This window comes from Podarcis filfolensis (genome assembly GCF_964270895.1).
Source record: "Podarcis filfolensis genome assembly, chromosome: 18".
Lineage (NCBI taxonomy): Eukaryota > Metazoa > Chordata > Lepidosauria > Squamata > Lacertidae > Podarcis > Podarcis filfolensis.
In genome coordinates this window covers 8,382,453-8,410,278 of record NC_139622.1, presented here as the reverse complement: position 1 = coordinate 8,410,278, position 27,826 = coordinate 8,382,453, and the positions used below count along the sequence as shown (strand labels likewise).

The 27,826-nt window shown below is 49.6% G+C and overlaps 1 protein-coding gene across 2 annotated transcripts in view; it reads left to right on the top strand.

The window, feature by feature from the left end:
* The first annotated feature begins 1,652 nt into the window (after positions 1-1,652).
* ANO8 (anoctamin 8) overlaps positions 1,653-27,826 on the top strand; it is a 43,480-nt gene continuing 17,306 nt past the window's right edge. Inside the window, exons 1-7 of one of the 2 annotated variants that reach the window (XM_083594429.1) lie at positions 1,653-2,184; positions 14,289-14,399; positions 20,132-20,264; positions 22,193-22,331; positions 23,055-23,151; positions 25,132-25,248; positions 27,513-27,640. In XM_083594429.1, the coding sequence (XP_083450555.1) occupies positions 2,076-2,184; positions 14,289-14,399; positions 20,132-20,264; positions 22,193-22,331; positions 23,055-23,151; positions 25,132-25,248; positions 27,513-27,640 (834 nt within the window). In that variant the 5' untranslated portion in view covers positions 1,653-2,075. Of the gene's footprint in view, positions 2,185-14,288; positions 14,400-20,131; positions 20,265-22,170; positions 22,332-23,054; positions 23,152-25,131; positions 25,249-27,512; positions 27,641-27,826 lie in introns of those variants that run through there. The other variant, XM_083594428.1, reaches the window with a different exon arrangement.

Sequence of the window (27,826 nt, the reverse complement as noted above, 5' to 3'; positions counted from 1 at the left end):
TTAAGTTGTGGGTGAACATATCAGACGACACAGCAATTCTTCAAACAGCTCTTGTTTATTCCGAGGCCAGAACAGAACTGAACTAAAGGGCTCGGTCAGCCTGCTTATATAGAGCTCCAGAACAATGTAACTGTAGCAACTTTCTAAAACTATCCAATCACTGAACGTCACTTTCGATCCTTCATTTGCATAACTATCTACAGTATCCCCCTGCTGGCCCAGGGTGAGAACTTCAGTACATAACGATGTCCTCTCCTGCCCCGCTGGTGAACTCACACTGTTTCATTGATTTGCTGGGTTCAACTGAGGTTTTTTTTAAAAAAAAAAAATTCTGTGAACATGCATTAAAAACAAACAAACCACTTCTTTTATTGTAAGTGCTTTTGGGTTGCCTTTGCAGGAATGCAGGGTATGAATATGGTGTTTTTTGCTCTGTTTCGGCTAAAAATCCTGCCACGTCCTTCAGTAGGAATGTGGGGGGTGAGATATTAAATCAAACAACGTATTTTGTGTATATAGGATAAGTTATTGGAGAATTCCATCCACCTCCTTCCATACGCTTCACTCCATAGGAGCCAACTCCTAGGGGCCGAAGTCCCTTCAGCCCCCACCCACAATGAAATATTTGAGCCCCCTAAAGTTAATAAGGGATGCTGGTGGCGCTGTGGGTTAAACCACAGAGCCTAGGGCTTGCCGATCAGAAGGTCGGCGGTTCAGATTCCCGCAATGACGGGGTGAGCTCCTGTTGCTCGGTCCCTGCTCCTGCCAACCTAGCAGTCTGAAAGCACCTCAAAGTGCAAGCAGATAAATAGGTACCACTCCGGCAGGAAGGTAAACGGTGTTTCCGTGCGCTGCTCTGGTTCGCCAGAAGCGGCTTAGTCCTGCTGGCCACATGACCCGGAAGCTGTACGCCGGCTCCCTTGGCCAGTAAAGCGAGACGAGCGCCGCAACCCCAGAGTAGGCCATGACTGGACCTAATGGTCAGGGGTCCCTTTACTAAAGTTAATGGGCATTGCCATTCAAATGTTGTGCTTGTCTCGCATCTTGTGATCGATTATGTGGGGTGTCAGGGATTACCTGCTCCTCCCATAATATTTTATTCAAGTCCCCCCTTCGCCCTTGCTTCATTCTAACTGGGTATAATTTTTTTTAACTGAGATGGCTCCATGTCCGTGGAGCATAGGAGACTTTGCCTGACCTTTGGTTTGGAATCAACTTGATCCCCTCCCCCTCTTTCCTTTTCCCTTTCTCCTTTTGCGATGGAACTCCTATTTGGGGACTTCCCTGGCTTTTTTCTGGCCCACGTAGGACCAGTTTGGATAGTTGGCCTTGGTGAAGACTTGACGTTTTAATTCCCCAAAGAAGTTTTTGATTTGAGTTTCTGCTGAAATGAGGCTGCATTTTAATCTTGTTTTTAAGTTGCATTTCAATCAATTGTTTTTATACCTGGTGTCAGCCACCCTGAGCCCGGTCTTGGCTGGGGAGGGCGGGTATAGATAAAATTTATTATTATTATCTCTCAAGAGTCGTGGGTTCGAGTTCCCTTCCAACGCCACAGTCCGATGATTCTGACTTATCCGCTAGCTCTCAAGTCTCAGAATCTTGAAGGAGGGAGGAAATTGATCCCTCGCAGGCTGCTGGCAGATGGCGCTGAGGAGACGCAGGCCAACCAGACTATTAAAAGCTCCTTGCCTTTTAACTTAACAGCTCCCCCCACCCTCTCCTTTGTCCCTCCTTCTGGCTGGCTGTCTCCTCGCTCGCTCGGAGGCACCTTTCGGCGCTGGTTGTGTTGGAGGCTCTCCGGCAGGGGCTCACCTGGCCCGGGAAAAGAGAGAGAGAGAGACCCCTCCTTTGCGCACCTGCCTCGGGTCTTTGCACCCCTCTCCTGCCAGCCGGGATGGCGCTTCGGATGCGGCAGGTCGTCGGCCGTCCTGCGCTCCCGCTGCAGCCGCCGCCGCGCTGGCTATTGTGAGAGCAGCAGCCCGGGGTTTCTTGGCTAGCGGGGAAGCCTGCATCCCGGCCTCTGCAATGCTGTCTTCTTTGCGGTCCAGCCCTCAACCTTGAGCTCAGTCGCGATGCCAGAGAGCGGGGCAGGAGCGGCGCCGGGCTCCCAGGACAGCGAGCGCCACAAGAGGGGCGCCACAGATGGCGAGGCGTCCGGGCCAGCTGCCACCGGGGTCCTGGGTGAGTATTTGGCGAGGTTTGGGCCACCTCCGCTGCGCTATCCCTTGGGAGGGTGGGGGAAACAACAGTGGTGCAAGGGTGGGGAGGGGGGTGGACGAGAGATGAGGCCGGATTTTCCTGCTTTTCGGGGGTGCCCAGCAGACTTTGCCAAAGTTCGGGGAAACCGAACCTTTGGACCCGACTAAACCCGGGATAGGGGGAGGAGGGTCGTCGGCGCGAAAGGAGCGATGCGGAGCATCCGTGGTACCCGGGAAAGCGCATCTCTTGGGCGTCGAGCTATTGTCTCGAAATCGTTAAGCCCCTTCCGCTGTCGAGAAAGGAAGACCCTCGCCCCAGCCTTTTGTTGTGCAATGGCCAGCCACGGGTTTTCGGGAAGAGGGTCTCCGGAAGCTGTTTAGGGGGGTCCTCCTTTCCACCGGTGCGTATTTTTACGCACGCTTGGACCCGACACCGTTTCGGTCCGCTCTCTCTCTCTCCGCCTGATGTCATCCTTCCACAACGTGCCGGCGGGGGGGAGCGGGGGATGCTCAGCCCATTCAGAAATTCTCCTCCGCCGTACGCTCCTGCGGAGGAGGAGTGCGGAATTGCCGCCGCGGGCACAGCGGAGCGGGAGAAGCAGCCCCGGCGCTGCGGTCCACTGCGGATGCGCTCCTCGGGGTGGCACCGCCGGGGAGGCGTCCGAGGGGCTCGGAGGGAGCACGTGTCGCTTGAGCTGCGGGCGAGGAGGCGGCCGAGGGCCGTGGTCTGCCGCGGTGCCGAAGGACAGAGGAAGCGCAAATCCGAACGCCGAAGGCCTTTCGACCGGACCGACCAGGCTCTCCATACTGGACCCTTTTGGGTAGACCGAGGCTTCGCACCTTGACGCTTTTCGGCACGGTTCGTAGGTCCGGGAGGATTGTTTCTGCCCCCAATGGCCTGGGATTTATTTACATTTTTTTAAAAAAAATAAATAAATAAACTCAGGCGTCTCCAGAAGAGAGTCCCTCGCCTTCACCGCAGGCAATTCGGATGCGCTTAACAGCTGGAGATTCCTTGACCAGTTTGGTCCACCTTCTGCCCCTACAATGGGTGCAAATATCTCCATGGGACAGATAGAAGTCTATCCATAGGTGCCAGCTCCCTGGGTGCCTGAGCACTCACAAATCCCCCCGCGAAGGAGCCGGGCACCCACAAATATCTGGGCCAGGGTCATGCACGCTGCGTGATGGCACCCGCAGCTGTGAGGCCAAGCAGGCACTCCTGAGTCTGAGAGAGCTTTCTCTTCCACCACCAAGCTGCCAAACCGCCCCAGTTGTCTGAATGAGCGACAGCTCTTTGATTCTGCAGCAAAGGTGACCTTAATTCAGGCTCCCCAAGGTTAGGAGTGGGGGATCTGGGGAGGGATGCCTGCAGAACTGGCAGAAAGAGCTCAGGGTGATGGGGCAGGCCTGCTAGGGACCCGAGGCTCAAGACCCCTGGAACACCCACCTTTTGCTAAGGAACACAGCTGCCCCAGGACACAGTTGCTGGGTAAGGGTGGGGGAGAAGTTCCCAAGCTATGGTTTAAAGCAGGGCATCTCGGTGCCATGGCATGCCGCAGAGGTCCACTTTGGATGTGTATTGTCCGGGGCCCCCCCTCCCCCTTGCTCTTATGTCTTGGGCCTTATGGGAATGGAGAATTATTTCCGGTGCAGCTTGTTGGACGATTTGGGACAGCTTAAAGCAGGGCTCAGCGAACTTTTTCAGCAGGGGGCCAGTCCACTGTCCCTCAGAACCTTGTGGGGGGCCGGACTATATTTTGAAAAATATAAATACCCTGCAAGCCGATCCCGCAGTTGCTTCCGGGCCTGGAGGAGGAACGCACTCTGCACGCGCTCAGGAGTGCGTCTCGGCTCCACCCGCTCACCCGCGTTGTTGGCGAGCAGTGGCCGCTCCATTGGCCCGTCCCCACAGAGCTCCCAGGTGGCGTGCACCATGCGCTGCGGCCTGTCGTCCAAGGCCAGGTCGGCGGGCAGGCCACGCATGTGAAGCGCTGGGCAGGCGGCGGACAGCTTGCCCTCCAGCTGCTCCAGTGCAGCCGCCAAGCCGGGCGCCAGGCACAGGGCCAGCAGGTGTGCCAAGCTCCGGGTGAATATAATAATAATAATAATAATAATAATAATAATAATAATAATAATAATAATTTATTATTATTTATACCCCGCCCATCTGGCTGGGTTTCCCCAGCCACTCTGGGCAGCTTCCAACAAAGTATTAAAATACAGTAGTCTGTTAAACATTAAAAGCTTCCCTAAACAGGGCTGCCTTCAGATGTCTTCTAAAAGTCTGGTAGTTGTTCTTCTCTTTGACATCTGGTGGGAGCGTGTTCCACAGGGCGGGCGCCACCACTGAGAAGGCCCTCTATCTGGCTCCCTGTAACTTCGCTTCTCGCAATGAGGGAACTGCCAGAAGGCCCTCGGAGCTGGACCTCAGTGTCCGGGCTGAATGATGGGGGTGGAGACGCTCCTTCAGGTATACTGGGCCGAGGCCATTTAGGGCTTTGAAGGTCGGCACCAACACTTTTTGAATTGTGCTCGGAAACGTACTGGGAGGCAATGTAGGTCTTTTTATTTGGTCTCGGCGGCCGCTCCCAGTCACCAGTCTAGCTGCCGCATTCATGATGCCCATGGCACGGACCAGACCCGTTGCCTGTTCGCTAACCTCTCTGTCCATGGCCACGCCGGGTTTACCTCAGCACACGGGTGGCAAGGCTTCGGATTGGCTGCATGAGATTCCTGCAGCCAATCTGAAGCTGTGCTAGCATCACGGAAGTCAGTCCCCGCGCGGCGAGGCGTCCGCAGCTTCTGTTCAAGGAAGCGCCGTGCTGCGCCGGTTTAGCTCAGCACAGGGACTGACTGAGCAGGCAGCAGGGTCCGCGGACCAGATTTACGAGCCTGGTGGGCCGCATCCGGACCCCGGGCCGTAGTTTGCCAGCCCCTGGCTTAAAGGAAGGACATCTCCACACAGAGCAAGTTAAACATATACATATCATTTCCAACAATCATATAGCATAACTTCTTATCTTATACAATATTTTAGACTTCCGTCAACACCTCTGATGATTTTTCGTTCTTTATCACTTATTCTGCATTTCTTAATTTCTCTGTTACTCTTAATTATCATTAACTAGCATTTCTTCCCAAAGTCTTTCCTGCAATATTTCAAATAGTCCTCCTTACAGAACTTCTTGGAATCCTACTAGCGTGAACTGCTCATCGCCATTCCTTTTCAAACAGTTCATATATTTACTCCAGTCTTCCAAGAATCTCTGGTCCCTCAGGTTTCGAATCCTTCCTGTTAATTTATCTAATTCTGCATAGTCCATCAATTCCGCCTCCCGTTCTTCTTTCGTCGGTAATTCTTCTTGTTTCCATTTTTGTGCCAATAATATTCTTGCTGCTGTCACTGCATGTAAAAACAACTTACAATCCTGTCTATTAACATCATATCCTACAATGCCAAGTAAAAATACTTCTGGATCTCCTTATGTCCTTACATTAAGTCAGATGTGTTAGGAATTGCAGTAACTTACCGAGGCTGATTCAGTTGGGCCTATTCTGTTTTGAAGAGAAGTGTGCCCAGTTTTGCTTCCTGCTAACTCTGGTGAGCGGGACGCGGGTGGCGCTGTGAGTTAAACCACAGAGCCTAGGACTTGCTGATCAGAAGGTCAGAGGTTCGAATCCCCGCGACGGGGTGAGCTCCCGTTGCTCGGTCCCTGCTCCTGCCAACCTAGCAGTTCGAAAGCACGTCAAAGTGCAAGTAGATAAATAGGTACCGCTCTGGTGGGAAGGTAAACGGCGTTTCCGTGCGCTGCTCTGGTTCGCCAGAAGCGGCTTGGTCATTCTGGCCACATGACCCGGAAAAACTATTTGCGGACAAACGCCAGCTCCCTCGGCCAGTAAAGCGAGATGAGCGCCGCAACTCCAGAGTTATCTGCGACAGTGACAACACCACCACCAACGATAAGAATAAGAATAAAGTGGTACCTCGGGTTAAGTACTTAATTCATTCCGGAGGTCCATTCTTAACCTGAAACTGTTCTTAACCTGAAGCACCACTTTAGCTAATGGGGCCTCCCGCTGCTGCTGAGCCGCCGGAGCACGATTTCTGTTCTCATCCTGAAGCAAAGTTCTTAACCCGAGGTACTATTTCTGGGTTAGCGGAGTCTGTAACCTGAAGCGTATGTAACCCGAGGTACCACTGTAATAGTAGTAGTAGTAATAATATATATCTATATATGCACTTTATCTACGCAAAGTGCAAGTAGATAAATAGGTACCGCTCCTGTGGGAAGGTAAACGGCGTTTCCGTGCGCTGCTCTGGTTCGCCAGAAGCGGCTTAGTCCTGCTGGCCACATGACCCGGAAGCTGTACGCCGGCTCCCTCGGCCAGTAAAGCGAGATGAGCGCCACAACCCCAGAGTCGGCCACAACTGGACCTAACGGTCAGGGGTCCCTTTACCTTTACTTAACTCTGGTGAAAACCCAGCAGTGTCAAACATTATAAAGTGTGTGAGAGAAATGAGATCAGATGCCAGATGTACCTGCATTCAGTCTGATCACTTGCCAAAACAGTTGCAAAATATATATATATGTTTTTATTGCAGCAATTTGGAGGGGAAAGATTTGGTTTGCAGGAAATCTGGTGTGCCAAACCAAAATGCGTTGCAAGACCTCAACTGCTAGGCCATCACAAACCTCCAGGCAACAGGTTTTTGTTTGGGTTTTAAATCCCCTCTGCCGGTTAATTGATGCCACGGTCCTGTGTGCACTTACTTGCGAGTAAGTCCCATGGGATTCAGCAGGACTTTTCTGCTGAGCAAAATGCACATAGCACCGGGCACTGTGGGAAGAAACAGGTTGCAAGCTTTGCAAAAGGCGTTTGGGTTCTTGTCGGCAGTTTTTGGTTAGCGACAAGAAGTTTATCCGGAGCCGAGGTGTTAAAAAGGAAAAGCAGACCTCTTTGTCCCGTGGGCTGATTTAATCGGAACTAAGCCAGGGAACAGGATACACTTTGCAGATGTTTCCGGATGTACGGGCAACAAGAAAACACAGGGCATAGTCTTCCTGATTCAGGGCCAACATCGCTGGAACTGTGCTGATTCCGAGTGCTGAAGGGAGTCTGCAATATCAAAGTTCTGCCCCGCATCAAACATTCATCGGAAAGCCAAGCTCTTGCTGCCCCAGACCCAACTACCGTATTTTTTGCTCTATAAGACTCACTTTTTCCCTCCTAAAAAGTAAAGGGAAATGTGTGTGCGTCTTATGCAGCGAATGCAGGCTGCGCAGCTATCCCAGAAGCCAGAACAGCAAGAGGGGTTGCTGCTTTCACTGCGCAGCGATCCTTCTTGCTGTTCTGGCTTCTGAGATTCAGAATATTTTTTTCCTTGTTTTCCTCCGCCAAAAACTAGGCACGTCTTGTGGTCTGGTACGTCTTATAGAGCGAAAAATACGGTATGTCCTGTTTTTTTCCGTCTCCTCTGCGCTGCGATCAACACCCTCCTCTAAGCCTAGGCTGCTGCCTGCCAGTGCGCATCTATCATGTACATATATTCTCCCAGCAATGCCAGCCTCTGCCCCCACTATTCCTGTGCCAAGGCTGTCCCTGGGCAGCCACAATGCCTGGACTGTTTCCTTCCTTGCTCCGAGAGAAGCAGTCTTTATTCCCGCCCAAACAGCACCCAGATGACTCTGATGGGTGAAGAGAGGCCTTCTTTGTCATCCACGCTGGATGAGTGCTGGGGTTTTTTGGAGGCTGAGGGCAGCTTTCAACGTCCTTCTCCAGAACCTCCCCAGCTTCGCAGGCAATGCCGAATCCTGAAACGATTCAGCCTAGTGTGTAGGACGCGTTACGAGCCCATCCACATACCCCAGAAGAAAACTGGATTTGTTGAAGCCTGTGAAAATGGACCAGATTCACAGCTCACTTCTTAACCATCCCAGAAAGGATGGAGCTGGGAACCGTGCAAGACTTCAACTCTCATCAGTCCCAGTAGCCAGCATGGCCAGTGCTCAGAGACGATGGGAACTGGAGTACGGGAACATCTGGAAGGAGGCAGTCTGTTCCAAAACCAAAGCGTTCCAAAACCAGGGCTCACTTTCCCATAGAAAGTAATGCAAAACAGATTAATCCGTTCCAGGCTTTTAAAAACAACTCCTAAAATGGCAGTTTAGCATGGGTTTTACTATCTAACGAGACCATTGATCCGAAAAATGAAAGCAATAATCAATGTGCTGTGCTAGAAAATGAATAAGACAGTACATGAGACGCGGGTGGCGCTGTGGTCTAAACCACAGAGCCTAGGGCTTGCGATAGGAAGGTCAGCGGTTTGAATCCCCGCGATGGGGGGAGTTTCCGTTGCTCAGTCCCTGCTCCTGCCCACTTGGCAGTTCGAAAGCACACCAGTGCAAGTAGATAAATAGGTACCGCTCCGGCAGGAAGGTAAACGGCGTTTCTGTGCGCTGCTCTGGTTCTCCAGAAGCGGCTTAGTCATGCTGGCCACATGACCCGGAAGCTGTCTGTGTACAAACGCCGGCTCCCTCAGCCAGTAAAGCGAGATGAGTGCCGCAACCCCAGAGTCGTCTGCGATAATGACGACGACAACAACAACAAGAATAAGAATACAGTGGTACCTCGGGTTAAGTACTTAATTCATTCCGGAGGGCCGTTCTTAACCTGAAACTGTTCTTAACCTGAAGCACCACTTTAGCTAATGGGGCCTCCCGCTGCTGCTGTGCCGCCGGAGCACAATTTCTGTTCTCTTCCTGAAGCAAAGTTCTTAACCCGAGGTACTATTTCTGTGTTAGCAGAGTCTGTAACCTGAAGCGTATGTAACCTGAAGCGTATGTAACCCAAGGTACCACTGTAATAGTAGTATTAAAGGTAAAGGTAAAGGGGTAAAGGGACCCCTGACCATGAGGTCCAGTTGTGGCCGACTCTGGGGTTGCTGCGGTCATCTCACTTTATTGGCCGAGGGAGCCGGCGTGCAGCTTCCGGGTCATGTGGCCAGCAGGACTAAGCCGCTTCTGGCGAACCAGAGCAGCGCACGGAAACGCCGTTTACCTTCCCACCGGAGTGGTACCTATTTATCTACTTGCACTTTGACGTGCTTTCGAACTGCTAGGTGGGCAGGAGCAGGGACCGAGCAACGGGAGCTCACCCCGTCATTGCGGGGATTCGAACCTCTGACCTTCTGATCAGCAAGTCCTAGGCTCTGTGGTTTAACCCACAGCGCCACCCGCATCCCACAGTAGTAGTAGTAGTAGTAGTAATAATAATAATAATAATAATAATAATAATAATAATAAATAGCAAAAGCTACAAGGAACCAGGCAGAGGGCCTTCTCGGTGGTGGCGCCCGCCCTGTGGAACGCCCTCCCATTAGATGTCAAAACGATAAACAACTACCTGACATTCAGAAGACATCTTAAGGCAGCCCTGTTCAGGGAAGTTTTTAACGTGTGATATTTTAGTGTATTTTTGGTTTCTATGGAAGTCGCCCAGAGTGGCTGGGGAGGCCCAGCCAGATGGGTGGGGTATAAAGAATAAATTATTATTATTATTTTATTATTATTATATATTATATATTCCCCTTTTGGTTGGGTTGCCCCAGCCACTCTTTTCCTACAGATGACTAAGTGCCAGGTGGAACTGAGCGGGGGCTTTTGGGGTCCAAAGGACTGACAGGGAACGGATTTGGGGTGTAGGATCAACAGAAGGATTTTTCCGTGGGCACCATGGGGCAGGAGGAGCCGTCAGGCCTGCCTTCCGCACTACGCTTGGGAACCTGAATCTGTGCATATAAATGAGCATATATGTAAGATTTATGCAAATTTGTGTCTGCAAGCGAGGGTGGGGACAGGCATGCCCCAAATCTTGCTAAGCCCTTAACGAAGCGGATGGAAAGCTAGAATTAATTTTGGTCGGCGCAGAGCTTTCGAGAGGGAGGTGGCTCAGGCTCCAGGGAGCTCGCTGACCCCATTATTCCCCTACTTAGGGCGGCGAACCTTTGCTTGTTATCGCTCTGCGAGGCCTGATCCGAGAGCAGCCGTGCTCTTTGCACCCCCTTGGCTGCGAACCAAGGCCTCACACCCATTTCCTGCCGCCCGTTCCAGTCCGGCCGGATATTTTGTGTGTGGCGCAAGGTATCCGTGATGCCAAGAAGGTTTCTAACACCGTGTTGGAGGCAGTAAATGTCTCTAATAACCATTTCTGGAAATCACAAGCGGGGAGAGTAATGTAGTAGCAGTAGTAGTAAACTCTGTTCTAAGAAGAATATCTCGGTGTGTATAGACTAAGTTTGTAAAGCAGACGTAGGAAATAATAATAATATTCCAAGAATATTAAAGAAGAGATGTGTACAATGCGATGTAAAAAAGAACTTTAAGGGATAATGAGTATTGGAGGAGGGAAGTCACATGGGTATACTAATATTTTCTTTTTCTTTTCTCCCTTTCTTTTTTGTTTTTCCTTTATCACGTGGGTTATTATTTGTATTATTTATATTTGTATTATTTGTACTTCTGTTTATGTGAGTGATGAATGTTTGTTTGTTTGCGAAATAAATAGTTTTATTATAATAATAATATATACCCCACCCATCCGGCTGGGTTTCCCAGCGGCTCACAACAAATTAAAAACAGAATAAAACATCAAACATTAAAAACTTCCCTAAAGAGGGCTGCCTTCAGATGTCTTCTAAAAGTCAGATGGTTGTTTATTTCCTTGACATCTGGTGGGAGGGTGTTCCACAGGGAGGGTGCCACCACCGAGAAGGCCTTCTGCCTGGTTCCCTGTGACTTGGCTTCTTGCAGTGAGGGAACCGCCAGAAGGCCCTCGGTGCTGGACCTCAGTGTCCGGGCTGGACGATGGGGGCTCACCTGTTTCACTCAGGTGGTGCCTGGGGGCTCCCCTTTGGAGTCATCCGGTTAACTACAGTGCAAACAGGATTCTGGACTCCAAAGGGCCTCCTCTGGCCTGATGCAGCTGCTTCAGGGCTCCTCTTAGCTTCTTAAGATTCCTAAATGGAGCCTCTGAGGACAGAGCCAGTCTACCTTAGAATGGCAAAGAGTGGGAGAAAGCAGTGTTAGAAACTCAGATATATAAGCTAGTCACCAAATGGCGGCTAAACATACCATTGTGGCAACCGCAACCTAGGTTGGTTGGTTTTTCCCAATGAAGAAATAATAATAATAATAATAATTTCTATATAGCTTTATATTTAAAGAAAACTGTTTAAAAGGTAACGGTAAAGGTACCCCTGACCGTTAGGTCCAGTCGTGGCCGACTCTGGGGTTGCGGCGCTCATCTTGCTTTATTGGCCGAGGGGGCCGGTGTTTGTTCACAGACAGCTTCCGGGTCATGTGGCCAGCAGGACTAAGCCGCTTCTGGCGAACCAGAGCAGCGCACGGAATTCCGTTTACCTTCCCGCCGGAGCGGTACCTATTTATCTACTTGCACTTTGATGTGCTTTCGAACTGCTAGGTGGGCAGGAGCAGGGACTGAGCAACGGGAGCTCACCCCTCGTGGGGATTCAAACTGCTGACCTTCTGATCGGCAAGTCCTAGGCTCTGTGGTTTAACCCACAGCGCCACCCTCGTCCCTCTAGATAGGCCTCCTTTGGGCCGGATCCAGCAGCCGGCCTCTTATGAATCATACGAACATGTGGCAAAACTGAATGCCCTTTGCACCTGTGTGTATTTCTACACAGACGGACGTACAAAATAGCCAAGTCTTTGCATGGCCTGGCGGCTTTGCTTTCAAGCCCCAGACCAAGCCTTGTTCTTGCCCCTTAATTTTGGACTTTCCGTTGCTCTGGAGAAGCGGAACGGGTGGGAAACAGAACAAAGGAGACCGCCTGGCCCCGTGCATCCGTTCTGGTGGGAACTCCATCACCGGAGGCGGTTGCCATAGAGACGGGTAGCGTTTAGCATCCCTGCTCCTTCCCCTCCTTTCTCTCCCCCTTTCCACTGTTCTCCCAGCGGAAGGCGCTGGCGTGGGGAACGAACTGCTGCTGGCATCTTTCAGCAACCAGGTAAGGGACTTCTTTGATCGAGTTGCCGAGGGGGCAAGTTGTTCGCACAGCAACATCCTTCAGAGATGAGACAAACCGGGGAGCTTGCAGGCGCCGAGTTTTAGGCCTGTCGTAAAACATTAGCAGCTGTCGGCTCGCCCTGCAAACCTTTCTTTCCGGCTGCAGAGCATGTTTCTGTTCCTATCATTGTGTCTCCGGTTTTCATTCCGATGGCTTTTCGGGGTTACCTGTTTCTGAACGTCGCCGCCTTTGTCCCTGTGCTGTGCACCTGTGTGGAGGGTCAGGGTTGCAAACGAGCTGGACGCGAGGTAGACTGCAGGATGGAAAGCCATACCTGTTGGATTTTGGCTGCCAGGGTGGCCATTGAAAGCGTAGGAACACTGCCCTTGAGGGGAGGTTTGGCAACCCTGGAGAGAAGAGAACTATTGGTAAGGGGACTCCAGAGGTGCTTTCTGGCACGGCCGTGATTATTTGTGCTCAGAACAGCACCAGGGTGGTTAAGCACTATCTTGTTTTCAAGACTTCAGAAGTTTCTGGGCAGGCGTTGCCTAAACGGCCTCGGTCCAGTATATCTGAAGGAGCGTCTCCACCCCCATCGTTCTACCCGGACACTGAGGTCCAGCTCCGAGGGCCTTCTGGCGGTTCCCTCACTGCGAGAAGCCAAGTTACAGGGAACCAGGCAGAGGGCCTTCTCGGTAGTGGCACCCTCCCTGTGGAACGCCCTCCCACCAGATGTCAAAGAGAACAACAACTACCAGACTTTTAGAAGACATCTGAAGGCAGCCCTGTTTAGGGAAGTTTTTAATGTTTAATTTTTTATTCTGTTTTTAATCTGTTGGGAACCACCCAAAGGACTGATAAATTGGAAGAATAGAGATATGATTCCCCTTAATCTATGGCTCAACAATGTGGAGATATTGGCAACATGAACGGACTGCTTATAGATGCAGACTTTCTTTGGAAAAATGCAACGATAACTGGAAGGAGTTTAAGCAGACATATTAGTTTATTGGCAATTCATTATGTGTATTAGGATAATAAGAATAAGCACACCTGTATATTTTTCTTTCTTTTCCTGTCTCACTCTTACGTTTTTATAAATGAAATTCATATATATATTTGTATGGGTTTGGGACAACTTTGTCAGTGACATCACTGTGAGCCAGACTAGCTTTTAAAGGCGCAGGAGGAGCATGCCTAGCTTTGCTTTCTGATAAGTTGGCAACCCAACGGAGATGAAGATGCAATGTATAGATGGTATATAACACCGGTTAAGTTAGCAAAAATGTACAAATGTTGGAAATGTAAGGGAAAAGAGGGAACATTTTATCACATGTGGTGGGAATGTAAAAAGGTGAAATGCTTCTGGGAGATGATTTATAATGAGTTGAAAAAAAATGTTGAAATATACATTTATAAAGAAACCAGAAGCATTTTTATTGGGCATTGTGGGGAGTGATATAAATAGAAAGGAATGTAAGCTTTTCTCATATGCAGTAACAGCAGCAAGAATACTATTGGCCCAAAAATGGAAGCAAGAAGAGTTACCGACGATTGAAGAATGGAGGGTGAAGTTAATGGACTATGCAGAACTTGCAAACTAACAGGAAGGATCCGAAACCGGCGGGACCAGAGGTTTACCGAAGACTGGAGTAAATTTACGGACTATTTGAAAAGTATTTGTGCTGATCAGACGACGTTTGTAGGATTGCAAGAAGTTCTGTGAGGAGTATTATGGGAAATATTGTAAAAACGGAAAAGGAGAGATGATACGTTGAAAGATGTAAAGGCAATATTAAGTTAAGAAATGCATAAGAAGTGATTAAGACGGAGGATTGTCAGAGGTGCTGATGGAAGCCCAGTAAGATTGTACCTGTGATAAATTGTGTGGTACGTTTTATAATTCTGTATGCTAAAATTAATAAATATATATATATATAAGAAGAGATGAAGATGCAATGCTGGTCTTGTTCCCACCTGCCGTCGTACTGCACACCGCTCTTGAAAGGCGGGATGTTTTAACTGGCTCATCCTTGCTTTTCTTCACCCCACAGATAAGCTCTTCGGAAAGAGGCTCCTGCAGGCTGGCCGTTACATCATGTCTCACAAATCATGGATGAAAACGGTGCCTACGGAAAACTGCGATGTCCTGATGACCCTGCCAGGTGCGTTTTGCCAAATTCGGCAGTTTCAGTTCTTTGGTTTGAAACAGAGGGACATAGCAGGCTGCCTGCTGCCAAGTCAGCACTCTGCTCCAACTAGCTCAGTTTAGCCTACACGGGCTGGCAGCAGCGGCCGTCCAGGGTTGCAGGCAGAGGATCGGGTGGCGCTGTGGTCTAAACCACAGAGCCTCTTGGGCTTGCCGATCGGAAGTTCGGCGGTTCGAATCCCCGCGACGGAGTGTGCTCCCGTTGCTCTGTCCTAGCTCCTGCCAACCTAGTAATAATTTAATAATAATTTATTATTTATACCCCGCCCATCTGGCTGAGTTTCCCCAGCCACTTCCAATCAAGTGTTAAAAACAATACAGCATTAAATATTAAAAACTTCCCTAAACAGGTCTGCCTTCAGATATCTTTTAAAGAGAAGATAGCTGCTTATTTCCTTCACATCTGAAGGGAGGGCGTTCCACTGGGAGGGCGCCACCACCGAGAAGGCCCTCTGTCTGGTTCCCTGTAACCTCACTTCTCACAATGAGGGAACCGCCAGAAGGCCCTCGGCGCTGGACCTCAATGTCCGGGTAGAATGATGGGGGTGGAGACGCTCCTTCAGGGATACAGAACTGAGGCCGTTTAGGGCTTTAAAGGTCAACACCAACACTTTGAATTGTGCTCGGAAATGTACTGGGAGCCAATGCAGATCTCTCCGGACCGGTGTTATGTGGTCCCTAGCAGTTCGAAAGCACACCAGCGCAAGTAGATAAAGAGGTACCACTCCGGCGGGAAGGTAAACAGCATTTCCCTGCGCTCTGTTTTCTGTCACGGTGTCCCGTTGCGCCAGAAGCGGTTTAGTCCTGCTGGCCACATGACCCAGAAAGCTGTCTGCGGACAAACGCCAGCTCCCTCGGCCCGAAAGCGAGATGAGCGCCGCAACCCCATAGTCGCCTTTGACTGGACTTAGCCATCCAGGGGTCTTTACCCTACGGTCCTTCCCCCCCCCCACAGCGAACCCAAAGAATAGTAGGGATGGACAGCTAGGGATGGAGCCTCCACATCCAGGCACTGTCTACCTGCATAGCCGCAAAGGAAAACGGGCAGGTGCAGAAATTTCCAGATCAGTTCTGCGTGCTGAAAAAAGCTGACTTTGCCAAGGCCCTGGTGGTTAGTGGTTCCCTTGCCCCCCCCCCCAATTCCGGGAAGGGAAACGAAGATCGCTGCATGCTGGTTTCAGGCTCGATCGCTTGTAATCAGACACCAGGGCTGGGCGAGAGGCCAGACCGTAATGTAGTATGGAGGAAAAGGAGAGAGAGAGAGAGAGATATGAGTTTCTCTTCTTAAGCCTTCCAATGTGATCCCCCCCCCCCAATTTTGATCAGGAAGATCCCCCGAGGGAACCTGGCCATTGCGTCACTCGCCCGATTTATTTATTTTTAATTCGTTTCGTAACGTACATAAAACGGAAACGGTGTAATTGTAAGGACACGTGGAAGTGCAAAAAGAGGAAAACTAAAATACGAAGCAGGCACGTATAATGCATACCGTGGGAGCTTGTTATGCAAGAAAAAAACGTCCGCGTTATCGGATGATCAAGTCTGGTTACAGATTTTCCAGGCTTGGGTTCTTAAAATGGCGGTTCCGCTGTAAATAACAACAACAACTATAATAATTTATTACTTACCGTATTTTTTGCTCTATAAGACTCACTTTTTCCCTCCTAAAAAGTAAGGGGAAATGTGTGTGCGTCCTATGGAGCGAATGCAGGCTGCGCAGCTATCCCAGAAGCCAGAACAGCAAGAGGGATTGCTGCTTTCACTGCGCAGCGATCCCTCTTGCTGTTCTGGCTTCTGAGATTCAGAATATTTTTTTCCTTGTTTTCCTCCTCCAAAAACTAGGTGCGCCTTGTGGTCTGGTGCGTGTTATAGAGCGAAAAATGCGGTATACCCCATCTGGCCGGGCCTCCCCAGCTACTCTGGGCGGCTTCCAGCAGAATGTTAAACACATAATAAAACATCAAACATGTGATAAAGCAATGCCAAGTCATGTTAAAAGTGCCTGGAGGTTCTAGTCCTCATCGAAATCTCAAACTGCATGCAATTTCCCCCCTTATAGCTCTGTTTCAGAGGAATAATAATAATAATAATTTATTATTTATACCCCACCCATCTGGCTGGGCTTCCCCAGCCACTCTGGGCGGCTTCCAACAAAATATTAAAATACTGTAATATATCAAACATTAAAAGCTTCCTTGAACAGGGCTGCCTTCAGATGTCTTCTAAAAGTCTGGTAGTTGTTGTTCTCTTTGACATCTGGTGGGAGGGCGTTCCACAGGGAGGGCGCCACCACCGAGAAGGCCCTCTGCCTGGTTCCCTGTAACCTCGCTTCTCGCAGGGAGGGAACTGCCAGAAGGCCCTCGGAGCTGGACCTCAGTGTCCGGGCAGAACGATGGGGGTGGAGACGCTCCTTCAGATATACTGGACCGAGGCCGTTTAGGGCTTTAAAGGTCAGCACCAACACTTTGAATTGTGCTCAGAAATGTCCTGGGAGCTAATGTAGGTCTTCCAAGACCGGTGTTACATGGTCTCGGTGGCCACTCCCAGTCCCCAGTCTAGCTGTCGCATTCTGGATTAATTGCAGTTTCCGGGTCACCTTCAAAGGTAGCCCCACGTAGAGCGCATTGCAGTAGAATCATATCTCTATTCTTCCAATTTATCAGTCCTTTGGGTGGTTCCCCGCAGATTAAAAACAGAATAAAAAATCAAACATTAAAAACTTCCCTAAACAGGGCTGCCTTCAGATGTCTTCTAAAAGTTTGGTAGTCATTTTTCTCTTTGACATCTGATGGGAGGGCATTCCACAGGGCGGGCGCCACCACCGAGAAGGCCCTCTGCCTGGTTCCCTGTAACCTCGCTTCTCGCAGTTAGGGAACCGCCAGAAGGCCCTCGGAGCTGGACCTCAGTGTCCGGGCAGAACGATGGGGGTGGAGACGCTCCTTCAGGTATACTGGACCGAGGCCATTTAGGGCTTTAAAGGGAGCATTCTCCAAGGGCCCAACGTAATTTGGGTCTGTTTCCCACTGAGTTGCAATTATGATTCCAGCTGCCTAGATCATATATAAGACCAATACTTTTCACATTATTTGTTACGGTAAAAATCTGGGTGCGAGGCTGCTCTGCCACCCAGCTCGTCGGACTAAGTCCGCGGGTCCCTGCGGAGGAAAATGAGCTCAGCTGGAGACAGGAGCAAGATGCAGAAGATCCAAGTTTATTGCGCAACAGGTTCAAGGCGAGATTGAACAGCGAGAAAGGGGTGACATGAACTTTTGAAACTTCCCTCCATGTCCCAGAATACAGTGCAAAATACATCCCAGTTACATCATGAATACATTAAAGAGAGGTTGGGTTACACAGATTACATCATGAATACATTAAGAAGAGGTTGGGTTACACAGGATTAACATATGGAGGAGGAAGGGGGGAATATGCAGAGCTGGAGATATGCGCAGATAAGCACATCCTGATAAGAAGACAATGGTCCATGTACTGGCATTTCCTGGAGGAAAGGCTTGGCAGAGTGATTTGACAGGATTAGGGTCTTGACACCTTGCTTGAGGGATTATGGAGGACAGGGGAGGTGTGATGGAGTCCTAGAGAAATTGAGCAAATTGGCACGTTGATTTTATATGAATTTTATAGATTTTAGTCCCTTTTGACATTGACAATTGGAAATAAATGGATATATTGTAGCGAAGAAGAAGGTGAAGAAGACATGCCCCCCCTTCCGTATCATTATTATTATTATTATTAATTATTATCATTATATTTGTACCCTGCCCATCTGTCTGGGTTGCCCCAGCCACTCTGGGTGGCTTCCCGCATAAACAGAAATATAATAAAACATCACACATTAAAAACCTCCAGATACAAAAAAAAGTTTAAAGACACTAGCAGGACTGGAATAATAACTTCAATGTAAAATAGTAGAGTTGTGACAATAATATGAGCAATAAATATGTCATGTATGTACCAGCTGCGGGGAGGGAGGGAAGTCAAGACTCGGCAGAGTCGAAGGGACTATATTGTGATAATAAGGATTGTTGGAAAAAGGATTATATGAAGAAAACAATAAAAATTTATATGAAGGGGGGAAAAATAAAAACCTCCAGATACAGGCCTGCTTTCAGATGTCGGTGGTGTAGTTCTTTTTTTGCATATATATTTTATTTGATTTTGAAAAATATAAACATACAACAAAAAACAATTCAAAATCCAAATATCAAGATTGCTCTGAATCTCCTCCCATCCCTTTACATAGGTCCCAATGATAATATTCACAACTGCATATCAATTCTTATCCAGATTTTTATCCATCTAAATTATCCATACTTTCCATTTCTTTACAAGTGTGGTTAACATCCTGCTAATGTTATAAGCTGCTTACAGTGGTCTCATAGATAAATTATAAACTTTCCCCATTCTTTTTTTAAAGTTCTTGTCTTCTTGATTTCTGAGCTCCCCAGCTAATTTTGCCATTTCGGCGTAGTCCATCAACTTGGTTTGCCATTCTTCCCTGACATCTGACGGGAGGGCGTTCCACATGGCAGGTGCCACCACCGAGAAGGCCCTCTGCCTGGTTCCCTGCGACTTCGCTTCTCGCAGGGAGGGAACCGCCAGAAGGCCCTCGGAGCTGGACCTCAGTTTCTGGGCTGAATGATGGGGGTTACGTTGTGGCCTCACTGTACCGTTTGTTTGTAGAAAAGCCTCAAAGCGGTTTACAAAAAAAAGGGGGGAGAGATAAAAGCAATAAAATAACGACTTAACAAAATTGCAAGCATAACGTAAAAGCATGCAGGAAGTTAAAAACGCAGCAGAATACACTAAAACAAATTTCTAAGCACCAGGGGAGGCTTGTCTAAAAATGAATTTATTCGGCAGGTGCCAAAAAAGGTACAGTGATGGCACTCACCTGATATCAAGTGGCAGAGAGTTCCAACGGACACGTTCAAATAAAAATCAGTCGAAAGATCCCTAACTGGTTGATCCGAGTGTTTAAAATTAACTAACCACCGCAGCCCTGGAGTGCCTGAAATCCGTATCTGACCACTCAGAGAGCCAGTGTGGTGTAGTGGTTAAGAGCAGTGGACTCGTAATCTGGTGAACCAGGTTCGATTCCTCGCTCCTCCACATGCAGCTGCTGGGTGACGATAGGCTAGTCACACTTCTCTGAAGTCTCTCAGCCTCACTCACCTCACAGAGTGTTTGTTGTGGGGGAGGAAGGGAAAGGAGAATGTTAGCCGCTTTGAGACTCCTTAAAGGTAAAGGTAAAGGGACCCCGACCATTAGGTCCAGTCGTGACCAACTCTGGGGTTGCGGCGCTCATCTCGCTTTACTGGCTGAGGGAGCCGGCGTACAGCTTCCAGGTCATGTGGCCAGCATGACTAAGCCGCTTCTGGCGAACCAGAGCAGCGCATGGCAACACTGTGTACCTTCCCGCCGGAGCGGTACCTATTTATCTACTTGCACTGGCATGCTTTTGAACTGCTAGGTTGGCAGGAGCTGGGACAGAGCAACGGGAGCTCACCCCGTCGCGGGGATTCAAACCGCCGACGTTCTGACTGGCAAGTCCTAGGCTCTGTGGTTTAACCCACAGCGCCACCTGAGACTCCTTAGGGTAGTGATAAAATAAAACTCTTCTCTCTCTTCTTCTTCTTCTCACTCTTCCTTTTCCAAATGCCTCTCTAGACACGACCGACGACCACACACTTCTGTGGCTGCTAAACCACATCCGGCTGGGTATCCCAGAGCTCATCATTCAGATACGGCACCACAAACACACCCGGGTCTACGCCTTCTTCGTCACAGCGACTTACGAAAGGCAGGTCTCGTCTCCGGAGGGCGGCAGATTTGGGGCGTGTGGGCGTACGGTGGGCCAGCGGGAAGCGAGGAGGGTCTTTCTTCCTCGCCGGACAACCCTCCTTTCCCTGCCTTTTAAAACCATGTCAGAATTCTAAGGAATTCCAGTCGTACCTCGGATCCCGAACGCCTTGCGAGTCAAACGTTTCGGCTCCCGAACGCCGCAAACCCGGAAGCGAGTGTTCCGGTTTGTGAACGTTCTTTGGAACCCGAACGTCCGACGGGGCTTCCGATTGGAGCTTCCTGCAGCCAATCGGAAGCCATGCCTTGCTTTCCGAACGTTTTGGAAGTCAAACGGACTTCCAGAACGGATTCTGTTCGACTTCTGAGGTACCACTGCTTGGGGAGGAGAGAGTTCAGGATGCGGCCTTCCAGTCCATTGTCTCCACTGGATATGGGCTAGAACTTTTCCCACGCCTACCTAAACATGCTATCAGAGATGCATGGAGCTTTTTGAATGGACGGGAAAAGTGTAGACAGCCTTCCCTCCTCTAAAAAAAATAATAATAGTATTTTTTATTCTGTCCTGAGCAAATCCATCGTCTGTTGCTTTAAATCAAGATCAAAAGTCGAAGCAAGCTCATTTCGCTCAAGTCTGATATGCAGTGCAATATAGAAACTTACCGTATTTTTCACTCTATAGAACGCACCAGACCATAGGACGCACCGGACCATAGGAGGGGGAGAACAGGGGAAATTTTGTTTTTCTTGTTCTCCCCCTCTAAAACAAGGTGCGTTCAAGAGCAAGTCAGGGAACAGCGCAAAGGCTGCGCGCAGCCTTGCCGCTGCCCCCCAAGCTTGTAGGGCTGGCAATGGGAGGGAGCACTGCTTTCCCCCACTGCCAGCCTCAAAGATCCCTGAAGCCTTTGGAGCGCAGCGGGACCTCGCGCTGCGCTCCAAAGGCTTCGGGTTCCTTTTGCTGACCCAATGCCTTTGGAGCGCAGCTCGAGATCCCGCTGCACTCCAAAGGCTTGAGGCTTCGGGGACAGCCTTTGTAGCCTCCGCAGGGCAGCGGGGTGCCTTCACCCCGCTGTCCTGCGGAGGCTTTGCGCAGCTAACCCCGAAGCCTTTGGAGTGCAGCGCGAGGTCCCGTTGCGCTCCAAAGGCTTCAGGCAGCTATCCCTGAAGCCTGGAGAGCGAGAGGGGTCAGTGCGCACCGACCCCTCTCGCTCTCCAGGCTTCAGCGAAAGCAACGCGTAGCCTCCGGAGCACGGAGGGAGCGCTCCCTCTGCGCTTCAGAGGCTTCGCGTTGCTGTCGCTGAAGCCAAGGAGCCTGCATTCGCTCCATAGGACGCACACACATCTCCCCTTAGTTTTTTGAGGGGAAAAAGTGCGTCCTATAGAGCGAAAAATACGGTATTTGTGCAGGTCTGTGTCTCAAGGTATATTATGTATAAATTGGTCATCGCTGTAGTTTAATAGTGTATCTTTGCCTATTCCTCAAAAGTGTGAATAGAATATCTTTTATCTCCTTTTTTTGGCTGAAAGGCCCAAGAATGGTCGCAAACAACAACAAATTAACTTTGACTCAAGATTGTTGCTGTAGCTAGCAGGGACGAAACCCTGAAATTAGGTTAGAGAATATTAAGTCGTCAACGGGCTGCAACATCTTCTATTGTTAACTTCTGATGGGGATAATGCACAGCAAAAACCCTTTGAACGGGAAATAAACTTCGACAGGAAATAATCGTTGCTATCGTGAAGTTAAGGGTGCATTTGGCGCAGCTGGGAAATCAAAAAAGGAGGGAACTATTGCTTTGCAGACCAAAAGCTGCAATAGCTGATAGGTTTGTCTAGTCGCCACTTTAGCTGCTTGGGCTTCAGAGCATGTGCAGACTTCCTGCCCCTCTTAGTCTCCTTTCTGCTGGTCCCTTATTTTCTTCTCGGCAGTTTGCTCCGGGGGGCGGATGAGATCGGCTTGCGGAAGCCGGTGAAAGCAGAGTTCGGAGGCGGGATGCGGAGCTTCTCCTGCGAGGAGGATTACATCTACGAGAACATCGAAAACGAACTTTATTTTTTCACTTCTCAGGTGGGTGTTGCCCGCAGGACTAAGTTGTGTGGGATGTGATACATAGATGGCAGTCAAATGCAACAATCCTTGTTTTCCTAGAGTGGACATGCAGGGGGATGTTTGGGACTACAGTTCCTATCATCCCTGACCACTGGTCCTGTTAGCCCATAGCTGTCAACCGTCCCTTATTTGGTGGGAAAGTCCCTTATCCCAGCGCCGTGTCCCGCTGCTGTCCCTTATTGATGATGTCCCTTAAATTTCCCGGGTTTCAAAGGAAGCAGCTCCTCTCCCTCCCTCCCTGCCGGCCAGGGAGGAGGGAGGCTCCAACTGGGTTGCTTGGCTGCGTTGCTCACCCAATAAGGAGTCTGAGAACGACTGGGGGGTGGAGCTTGCATGCCTTGTGCCGATCAAATCGGCCGCGTTGCCTGGGGACTCGCCTTTGCTCAGCGCTTCCCAGCGGAGAGGTGACGGTGGTTTTCCTTGCTGCATCCCCTTTGCCGGGTTGCTGCGCTGTGGGAACCACCGCTTGAGGCTTCGTTTGGCTGCTGGCTGGGCTTTCTGCCTTTGGCTCGGAGGGGCTCAGAAGTTGAACATAGCTGTGCTCTGAAAATCCCTTATTTTGGCTGCTGACCCCTTATTTTCAAGGCTGCTGGTCCCTTATTTTCAAATCTTTTAGTTGACAGCTAAGGGCTGGTGACGCCGGGTGGTCCATTCACTGCTTTCCCCTCCCCCCTCTTTCAGGAACGTCAGAGCATCATCAGGTATTGGCTGGAGAACCTGCGAGCCAAACAGGGCGAAGTTCTGCACAACATCCACTTCCTGGAAGGCCAGCCAATCGGTGAGTGGGGATGGGGCCAGAAGGCGGGGCATGTGGAGCGGCGTCTGCCTGCCTGAAGAGCTGGACTGAGATTTGTGTACTGTCAGAACAACCAAAGAGAATCCTTTGCTGACTCTTCTGAATTTTGGATCGTTTCCAATTTTGCTTTTGAAATTTGAAATAGATTGGTGTCTGTCTGTCTGTCTGCCTGAAGAAGTGAACTGAGATTTGTGCGCTGCCTGAATAACCAGACAGAATCCTTCGCTGGGTCTTTTGAATTTTGGAGAGTTCCCCATTTTGCTTTTGAAATTCAGCGACGTTTTAAAAAGCCACAAAACTCTGGGATATTATGGCATGTGCGCACCTTTTAAAAAGTAAGGGAGGAATTGAGTTGGATTCAGCAGGCAGAATTCCTGGGCCAAATCCATCCATTACAAATTTGTTAACTTCGGCGGGGAGGGGACAGGTTTGATATCCCCAAATTTAGATGCTTTTATCCTTTCCTTCGCCGCCACCTCCAAATCCTGACCATCTCCATAACAGGGAATACAGTGGTACCTTGGTTCTTGAACGGCTTAGTTGTCAAACAAATCAGCTCCCAAATGCCTCAAACCCGGAAGTAAGTATTCCAGTTTGCGAACGTTTTTCAGAAGCCGAACGTCCGACGCTCCTGCAGCCAATCAAAAGCCACTCCTTGGTTTCCGAATGGTTTCAGGAGTCAAACAGGCTTCCAGAACGGATTAAGTTCAAGAAGCAATGTTCCACTGTATCAAAAAAAAGTTTCAATCGAACGTAAATTTCCAAATGAAACATATATTGTGATATTGGCACCATGTGTTTCGTCTAACTTTAGCTCTCAGATTTTACATTACTCTGGGCACCACAATGAGGAGAGTTATATATCTATCCGTCTCTACATTACATAAAAGGGACGCAGGTGGCACTGTGGGTTAAAGCACAGAGCCTAGGGCTTGCCGATCAGAAGGTCGGCGGTTCGAATCCCCGCAATGACGGGGTGAGCTCCCGTTGCTCGGTCCCTGCTCCTGCCAACCTAGCAGTTTGAAAGCACGTCAAAGTGCAAGTAGATAAATAGGTACCACTCTGGCGGGAAGGTAAACGGCGTTTCCGTGCGCTGCTCTGGTTTGCCAGAAGCGGCTTAGTCATGCTGGCCACATGACCCGAAAGCTGTACGCCGGCTCCCTCGGCCAATAAAGTGAGATGAGCATCGCAACCCCAGAGTCGGCCACGACTGAACCTAATGGTCAGGGATCCCTTTACCTTTACGTTACATAAAATAATCAACCAAGAAATAAAGCTCAGTTTAAAGTCAGTAAACACAAACCGGCGACGAGCCCAACCGGAAGAAGGAACCATTATATGGCCATTGTCATCCTTCTGCCACATCCTTCTAGTTCATCCGTTTGGCAGAAACTTGCTGGGGGAGGTACCACTTCTGAGGAGGGGACTTGGCCTGCCCGCCCACCCCCAAAGCTCATTCCACTCTTGGGGTCCAACAGGGCAAAGTAGGTCTGTTTTTAAACTTTTGAATTGCAAAGGACTAGTGGCGCTGTGGGTTAAACCACAGAGCCTAGGACTTCTCGATCAGAAGGTTGGCGGTTCGAATCTCCGCAACGGGGTGAGCTCCCATTGCTCGGTCCCTGCTCCTGCCCACCTAGCAGTTCGAAAGCACGTCAAAGTGCAAGTAGATAAATAGGTACCACTCCGGCGGGAAGGTAAACGGTGTTTCCATGCGCTGCTCTGGTTCGCCAGAAGCGGCTTAGTCCTGCTGGCCACATGACCTGGAAGCTGTATGCCGGCTCCCTCGGCCAATAAAGCGAGATGAGCACCGCAACCCCAGAGTCGGCCACGACTGGACCTAATGGTCAGGGGTCCCTTTACCTAGAGCTTTGGTAGCTGCTGTTGACGCATCCATGGTCGAAGGGGGCTTGTGTGGCACCCCTGCTCCGCTTAACTCCTGCGCCCCCTTTCTTTTCTCCGCAGTTCCCGAATTGGCTGCCCGCGGCATTCTCCAGCAGGTCTTCCCCATCCACGAGCAACGGATCCTCAACCGGCTGATGAAATCGTGGGTCCAAGCCATTTGCGAACCGCAACCTTTGGGTATGCAATTCCATCCTTCCCTGTCTCCCTCCTGTTCCGAGATCACTTGGGGGGGCCGCAGGTTCCCCTCCCTGTCCCTGATCTAAGGAGAGATGTTCTCCCCCTTCTCTCAGGATGCGGGTGGCTCTGTGGTCTAAACCACTGAGCCTCTGGGCTTGCCGATCAGAAGGTTGGCGGTTCGAATCCCTGCGACAGACCGAGCTCCCGTTCCTCTGTCCCAGCTCCTGCCAACCTAGCAGTTCGAAAGCACACAAGTGCAAGTAGATAAAGAGGTACCACTGCGGTGGGAAGCTAAACGGTGTTTCCATGCGCTCTGGTTTCTGATACGGTGTCCCGTTGTGCCAGAAGCAGTTTAGTCCTGCTGGCCACACAACCCAGAAAGCTGTCTGTGGACAAATGTCGGCTCCCTTGGCCTGAAAGCAAGATGAGCGCCACAAACCCCATAGTCGCCTTTGACTGGACTTAACCGTCTGGGGTCCTTTACCTTTTACCTTTTACACCTTTAGGCGCCAGGCAAAAAGGTTCTTCTTCAACCAGGGCTTTGGCTAATTGATATTCTACAGCCTTCCAAATGTGTTTTGTTTTTAGGGGGTGGGGGGATTGTTTTGTTGTTTTTAACTACTTATTTGTGTTTTTATCTTGTGCTTTTATCTTGTGAACCACCCATCGATCTTTTGATGAAGATTATTATAATAATAATAATAATAATATTGGTAGTAATACCCAGTGCTTTTTTCCTGCGGGGTACGGAGGGGTAAGCTTACCCCTAAACAGTTTTGTGCATCTTTGTACTTTTGTCCATTTGCTGCATTTATTTCCCCCCATTTGAACTAGAAAATGGTTATTTTCTTGAGTCAAAATGAGAGTACCTGTCAGGGAACTGCCATCGGAACTAGAGGAGGAGGAGGCGAGGCTCCACAGCGATGCTGGAGAGGGGCCAAGCAGGGAGAGAGGCAGGTCTCCTGTTGAGGAAGAAAATCAGCTCTACACCAGGGATAGAGGGGGGCCAATGGGGGAAGCAGAGAGGGGGCTCCGGGACTCTTCACTGGACACCAGCGGGGAGAGCACAGGTCCTCCGCTACCCACGCCCTCCCTGCGCAGAAGACTTCCGCGCAGGGAGAGTAGGAGGAGACTGGGCGTCAAACAACGTTTATGTTGGAAAAGGTTTAAGAAACGCCCACTGACGGATTCTGCCAGCGACTGAACAGCCACGGAGTGGGTGGCTGTCCGGCGAGAAATGGTTTAACCAGCCAACCTAGCCCAGAGCGGCGGCTATTTACGCACAAGCAACCATTACAGTACCCTTAAATGTTTTTAAAAGAAAAAAGCACTAATAAGAATAATATCTTGAGGCTACAGCCTTCTCCATTCCTGAGCAAAACAAGAGGTGTGTACCCTTCCTCATGCAGGAATGCATCTTTGAAATAAGAGAACAGGGTGGGCAGTATATTAATAATAACGACAACAATTGTTATACCTGAAGGAGCGTCTCCACCCCTATCGTTCTGCCCGGACACTGAGGTCCAGCTCCGAGGGCCTTCTGGCAGTTCCCTCCCTGCGAGAAGCGAGGTTACAGGGAACCAGGCAGAGGGCCTTCTCGGTGGTGGCTCCCTCCCCGTGGAACGCCCTCCCACCAGACGTCAAAGAGAAAAACAACTACCAAACTTTTAGAAGACATCTGAAGGCAGCCCTGTTTAGGGAAGCTCTTAATGTTTAATAGGTTATTGCATTTTAGTGTTCTGTTGGAAGCCGCCCAGAGTGGCTGGGGAAACCCAGCCAGATGGTCAGGGTATAAATAATAAATTATTGTTATTATGTTGTTGTTGTTGTCTGGAGGGTACAGCCTTCCCCGTTCCTGAGCAAAAAGAGAGGTGCTACATTTCCTCAGGCAAGAAGGCATCTTCAAAATAAAAGAACAGGATGGGCAGAATAATAATAATAATAATAATAATAATAATAATAATAATAATATCTGGAGGGTGCAGGCTTTCCCATTCCTCACGCAGGATTGCATCTTCTAAATCTAAGTTTTAATTTATATATTTTTAAAACTGTTGCTATATCTGTATTGTCCCTGTTATACCTAATTGCAAATTCAAATGTATCCCTATTGTGTTTTATGACTTCCTTGACATTGTATGTGGGCTGGAAACTGGTCTGTGACCGAAATAATAAAATTCATTCATCTCCTGAATAAAAGAACAGGGTGCTGAATTAACTTTGCTCCAGCTATGTTCTTATTTCCTTCCCCTTGCCACCCCCAGATGATATCTGTGACTACTTTGGTGTGAAAATCGCCATGTATTTCGCCTGGCTGGGCTTCTATACGTCGGCCATGGTTTACCCGGCCGTCTTCGGCTCCCTTCTCTACACCTTCACGGAGAACGATCAGGTGAGGACAGGTTACCTATAGAACAGGGGAGGGGAAGAGAGAGTAAAATAACAAGGGAGGCAGGGCCGGATTTCGGTTTGATGCGGCCCTCAGCTCCTGAAGGTAATGGGGCCCTTTATATGTCCAGCTGTCCTTTGTCAACAACAAATTGCCACTGTGTTTTTGTGTTGAATGCATGCTAGATAG